This window comes from Camellia sinensis, chromosome 6 (assembly GCF_055761805.1).
Source record: "Camellia sinensis isolate YWXY chromosome 6, ASM5576180v1, whole genome shotgun sequence".
Classification (NCBI taxonomy): domain Eukaryota; kingdom Viridiplantae; phylum Streptophyta; class Magnoliopsida; order Ericales; family Theaceae; genus Camellia; species Camellia sinensis.
This window is the reverse complement of record NC_138966.1, coordinates 125,123,391-125,129,368: the sequence shown is the minus strand read 5'-3', so window position 1 is coordinate 125,129,368 and position 5,978 is coordinate 125,123,391. Positions and strand designations below refer to the sequence as shown.

Below are 5,978 nucleotides of genomic sequence, written 5' to 3'. Positions count from 1 at the left end.
GCTAAGCATAAATGCGTGTGTATTATGTGTTGAGAGACAAACATGGGTTTTATCATAATGTTCAAATTACTTAACACAACACTTCAAAAAAAAAAAAATTTCATTAATATATTTTTTCAAACGTAACGCTCAAAAAATGTAACATTCCAATGTAACATACTAAAAAACTTTTTAGTATACTTTTTTCAAACGTAATAACGTAGCATTTGAAAAAAAAAAAAAAAAAAAAAAGAAAGAAAGAAACTCCTTAGTGTACTTTTTTCCTAATGTAATACTACAATCAATGTAACACACAAAAACTCCTTAGTATGCTTTTTCCAAACGTAACACTCCAATGTAACATACTAAAAAACTCATTAATGTACTTTTTTCAAACGTAACAACATAACATTTCAAAAAAAAAACTCTTTAGCGTAATTTTTTCAATGTAATACTCTAATCAATGTAACACACAAAAACTCTTTAATATATTTTTCCAGTTGTAACACTCTAATATAACACACTAAAAGAACTCCTCTTTTCTCAGACGTGACAATGTAACATTTAAAAAAAAAATTCTTAATGTATTTTTGTCAAACGTAACATTCCAATCAATGTAACACACAAAAATTCTTTAGTGTACTTTTTTCAAATGTAACACTCTAATATAACAACACTCCAATGTAACACTAGAAAACCACACAAAAAAATCAATCCCCTAAAAGAATCTTCCATACCTCACTTTTCCATTCCCATCTCAAAAACAAATCAAAAAATTAGAAAAATGAATCACAAAATGACATCTATATATACAAGGAAAAGGGACTTTTTAAGAACATTGATTGTGGGAGCTCCAAACTCCCAAACTAATTTTGTTGATTTGTTAATTTTTAAAGGAAAAAAAAAACTCTATTGGTTAGTTCCTTAAGTCAAAAAAAAAAAAAAAAAACTCTAATTATCTATAATTTTGAATTTTAAATTTCAAAACAATATGATAAGTCACCCTCACTCTTTTCAAAAATAATATTGATCAAAACAATTCAGATAAAGAAACAATAAATGCATTAATTATCTATGATTTTAAATTTTAAAATTCAAAATAATATGGTAAGCCACCTCATCCTTTCCGAAAATAATACAAATCCTAAAATTTTAAAAACCCAATCAAATTAAAAATTCAATACAATTCTCTTTTTAGAATAGTCAATATTTGATTTTTTTTTTCCACCCCAGCCAACTCCTCTCCAAATGTAATGAGGCAAATACTAATCTCTCTCTCTTTATCAATAGTCTAAACTTATTTCAAATTTGTTTGTTTGTTTGTTTGTTTACTTGTTTGTTTGTTTGTTTGTTTTTTTTTTTTTTTTTTTTTGTAAATTTCTATTTTCGTGTGAGTATTTTTTTTCTCTATATGACTTTTTTTTTTCCAACCAAATTGATAATATATATATATATATATATATCTGTTTAACTATCTTTGTTTTGGAAGTTAATTTGAAAATTTATTTTTATTTTTTTGGTGGATGTTTGTGTATTTTTTATATTGTTATTATTATTATTTTTTATATATGTAAATTGATAATAAAGTTATGAGTTTTTTTAATAGAATATGACGTCTTATATTGTTTTTTATGATTTGGCCTTTTTTTTAATTTCTTAAACAAATTTTTCAATTTTTTTTATTTGTAAAAAATTAAAAACATTTAATTGACTTGCCCATCAATAAATAAAATTTTAAATAATGAATACTGTTCCATAATTTATGGATTTAAAAAAAAAATTATCACCCATATATGAAATAAGAAAAACTAAAACCACACATTTTATATATTTTTTATTAACTCTTTCAAACTCTAACGGTACCTTTTTATTTTCCCAACGTTGTCTTTTTAAATTTGCAAGGATAAAAAAACTATACCAAAGTTGCATACACTACAAAAAAATACACTTTTGGCGACTAATGTTTTAGTCGCCAAAAGCCTAGATTTTAGTCGCCGAAAATATTTGCTGACCAAAAACTTTGGTCGCTGGCTTTGTCGCAGATACATTGTCAGCGAAGGTATTGGCGACTAAAATCTGTTTTAGTCGCTAAAAATCCAACAGAATTGGTGACTAATCTGTTAGTAGCCAAAAGGGGCAGCAATTAGAGACAAACAAGGATTTAGTCGCTAAAAATCCAACATAATGCCGACTAATTTTTAGTAGGCAAAAGAAGAAGCTATTACCGACTAACGCTACTTTAGTCGCTGATGAGTCATATTAGCGACTAAGATATTAGTCGCCGAAAGGGTGAAGCAAGTCTATTAACTCACATCTTCGGCTACTAAACTGTTGTCGCCAAAAAGTTCAATTACATATAGCGACAAAATTAATAGTCGCCAATAGTGTCATTTTTAGCTACTAAAGATTTTGTCGGGGAAAGGTTCTTCTAGTTTAGCTACTACAGGCTTTAGTAGCCAAAACTGTTTTCAGTTTTTAGCTACAAAAACAATTAGTCACCAAAACTATTTTCTATTCGTTTTAGCTACTAAATATTTAGTCGGCAAAAGATTTATTTATTTTTTTTGGCTACCAATTTTTTTGTCACCAAAAATATCATTTTTTATTTTTTTTCAAAACCTGTATATATCCACCACAACCTATAATACAAACATATCCACCATAACCTATAATACAAACAAATCAATATGTAAATTATCACCTATTTCGTAATGCATGTTTCACTCACAACCATCAAACCAAAAATAATACCTTACAATGTTAACTTATATATACAAACCAACTAACATATTCCAATTACAAATATTAACGTCATACATTCCAACTGTGTTACCAAAACAATGTCCTCTATACACAAAACATTGTTACTATACTATGCATTGTAATGACCATTTGACATGGTACAAATTACCATGGTAATATGTACCACGACAAAAGGTAATCTATACATACCACCAGAGCAATTAACACAAGTTCCAAAACTACTATGTACCCCGCCAAAAAATATATGTATGATTCATCCAATTTCCACACAAAAAGCTAGGGACGACAAAAAACTTTCCAACTTTGCAAAAATGTGAATTTTCTTTCGGACAAAAAAAATAGAAGATCCACATGTCAATGCCAAAAGCCATCTACACAAAAAAAATGTCACCCATTAGTTCCATTGTAAACAAAAATTCTCAACAAAAAGTATACTTAAGTAAATGTTCTAACAAAATTCCATAAGCAAACATATATGCACAAAATTTAAACACATAATTAGGCAAATTCTCTGAATAAAATAATATACATGTCAGGATCGTCACACGGTTGTTATCAATTAGACTAAACTAACACAAAAGCATAAATTCATGATCAAAATCGAGTACATTAAAATTATAAGGATCAAAATAATATAAGGCCAAAACATATACACTATGAATGTAATTTATCACTGTATATATTAAACATGTGTTGCATATACCAGCTGAGAAGGCTGCAAACTGATGATATTCCCCAGAATTCGGAATCTTGGAGAAGTTTCACATCCATATGGTTCATTTGGATACTATTTGACGATTTTTGCAGGTAATATATAGTTGTATCAGCTATAGGCTAGTGTAATGACCATATACCTTTGTCAAATTTGGTTGGGTTGGTTGACTTACGAAGAAGGCTCATATGAATTTCAGATTGTATTGTTATGGTCTGAAACTTCTTTATTTGTGCTTTTGTTTCAGCTGTAACAAAGATCTTTTATTCTTCCAGAAGTAATAACTACTGATAACTATGTAGTACCAAGAATCTATGTATTATTGTTTACCTAGTAGTCCCAAGAATCTAGGTATTATTGTTTACCTAGTACTCTCAACAAATGAAGAATCACCAAACACACCAAACGTATTATCTTTTATCTTTTTAACTAGTTAATAAAGATGGATCAACATTGATGCACACATAAAGTTTTTAGTCACATTAATGGTTTGGTTTGAAGTAAGTCTCGAGACAATCCAGACTTGCTGAATAGTTTTTAGATATGTGGCAAGACATCTCTAACAAAATTGTGTTATGCAAGCAAACAGACCTGCCAATTTAACTAGTTGTGTCCCTTGTAATAAACTGAGTTTTTTCGGCTACGTTTACGGCGTTTTTGACGCCAACTCCCAGCGTAGCTGTCATCTGAGTTGGTTGAATAAATTGAGAAGTGAAATTGCTCATATGGCACTTAATTAGAACATTTATAAATTCATTCCTCCAGCTCAATGCCGTGGTAAGATAGTTATTCTAGCGTCTGGATGTTTGTTGACATGAACAGATACTCATAAGTCTGCCCGTAGAACAGGCTGTCTTGACATGACAAATGTTAACTTCTACTGAAGAATACGAAGAATTTTGTTATTCAGACTATAGCCAACTATTTGCCAGCATGGACTTGGACGGAGTCAGTTCACATAAAAAACAAAAGTAAATTCCACATAAAAAAAAGGTCATCATTTTTGTTTATATATATATTTTTTTTAATTTTGTTGGAATTCCATGCTGTCTTATGGAAATCAGATTATGCCATCAAGTGGTTACCTTATGAAATCAGATTATGCCATCAAGTGATTACAACCCTATGGAAATCAAATTATGCCAAAGGGAACTAACTTCATATTTCATTGAAATCAAGTGGTTACCTTATGAACTTCAGATTACCGTCCATCTGCTGCAAAGTCTACTCACATTATGCCTTATAACCTATTCGAAGCACAAAACAAAAAAAATTTGCATACCAACTTTAGAAACCAATTCTATGCCAATATGATCCATATTTTCTAGAACTTGCATTAGCTTATCAATAAAATTATGTTTACCGAATAGTAGGAAGACCATCTGAACCCTGCAAGAGGGTTGTGAGTCGTGACACCACGTCGTTCAATTGATTGAGTTGTACTTGTTGTGCCTCCCGTGCTTTTTTTTCCTCTTCAATTTGTTTCGTCAGCTCCTCTCTTTCCCTCATAATTTCCTCCCTATCTCTTTGCTGCTCCTCTTTCTCCTTTAGCAACTCCTCGTGATCTCTTTGCCGCTCCTCTTTCTCCTTCAGCAACTCCTCGTGATCTCTTTCACGCTCCTCACGAAGAGCCTCCAATTCCGCTCTCATTGACTCCATATGTTTATCACGTGCTCGTGCCACATTGGAAGCTACTGAAGAGGGTTGTGGGCCTATCCCACATCCACGCAAGTAATTTTTTTTGGCCCCGAGCACTTGCCTTGATAGTTCTTCGTGGGTCAATGGCAACCCCGCATCGGTGGCTACGACTTGTAGATTGACCATATCATCCTATCATGGCAAAAAAATAAGAAAGTCAAGATAGTTGAAGGAATTGAAAACAACTTTAGTAATTGATATACAACAAAATTGGATTCAACATTCAATACTCACATGTAGCTCACCACATTTGGGGTCAATCCAGTCTCCCGTCTTCTTGGACTTGTGTGATTTCTTATAAAATTCAGGGAAATCTATTTCTCCATCCTCATTTGCCTATTATGTTTGAAAAAATTTCCATTGATGAAGTAGTACATAGTAATATTCAAAATGAAGAAGAATCAATCATCCATTATATTACTAAACAAATAACTACTTCTCACCATAAGCGACATTGCTATAGGAAATGATGGCGATCCACTTGTATGATTGTAGGGGAGCATACCCCTATTTGCTTTACCAGCTTTAGAACGTTTCTAACAAGAAAAAAAAAATTACAAATATAAACCAATTTTGTTAGAATTTTTATTGATATTCACATCAATGAATTTCAAGAATGGGGTTTCTAATTAATTTGTTACCAAGTGCGATTCATCTTTCCAAGCAACATCAATAAGATATCTCCAGTCATCCAAGCTCACTCCACTAGGCGGATGACTATACGGGTCATCAACACCCTTTTCCTCAAGTTCGAGGAACTCTTGCTTTAGATTGTACCTCCAATCCTTGTATAGCAAATATGCCTTTCTATCAAGAATTTGTTGAG

At 31.2% G+C, this 5,978-nt stretch overlaps 1 protein-coding gene across 1 annotated transcript; it reads right to left on the bottom strand.

The window, feature by feature from the left end:
- Nucleotides 1–4,813: 4,813 nt before the first annotated feature.
- On the bottom strand, nt 4,814–5,769 carry LOC114292017 (uncharacterized). Its single transcript, XM_082876408.1, has 3 exons — nt 5,596–5,769; nt 5,387–5,488; nt 4,814–5,284 (listed from the first exon to the last, which is right to left on the bottom strand). The coding sequence occupies exons 1-3, from the start codon at nt 5,653–5,655 to the stop codon at nt 4,814–4,816; spliced, it is 633 nt and encodes a 210-aa protein (XP_082732534.1). The 5' UTR covers nt 5,656–5,769.
- Nucleotides 5,770–5,978: the final 209 nt, after the last annotated feature.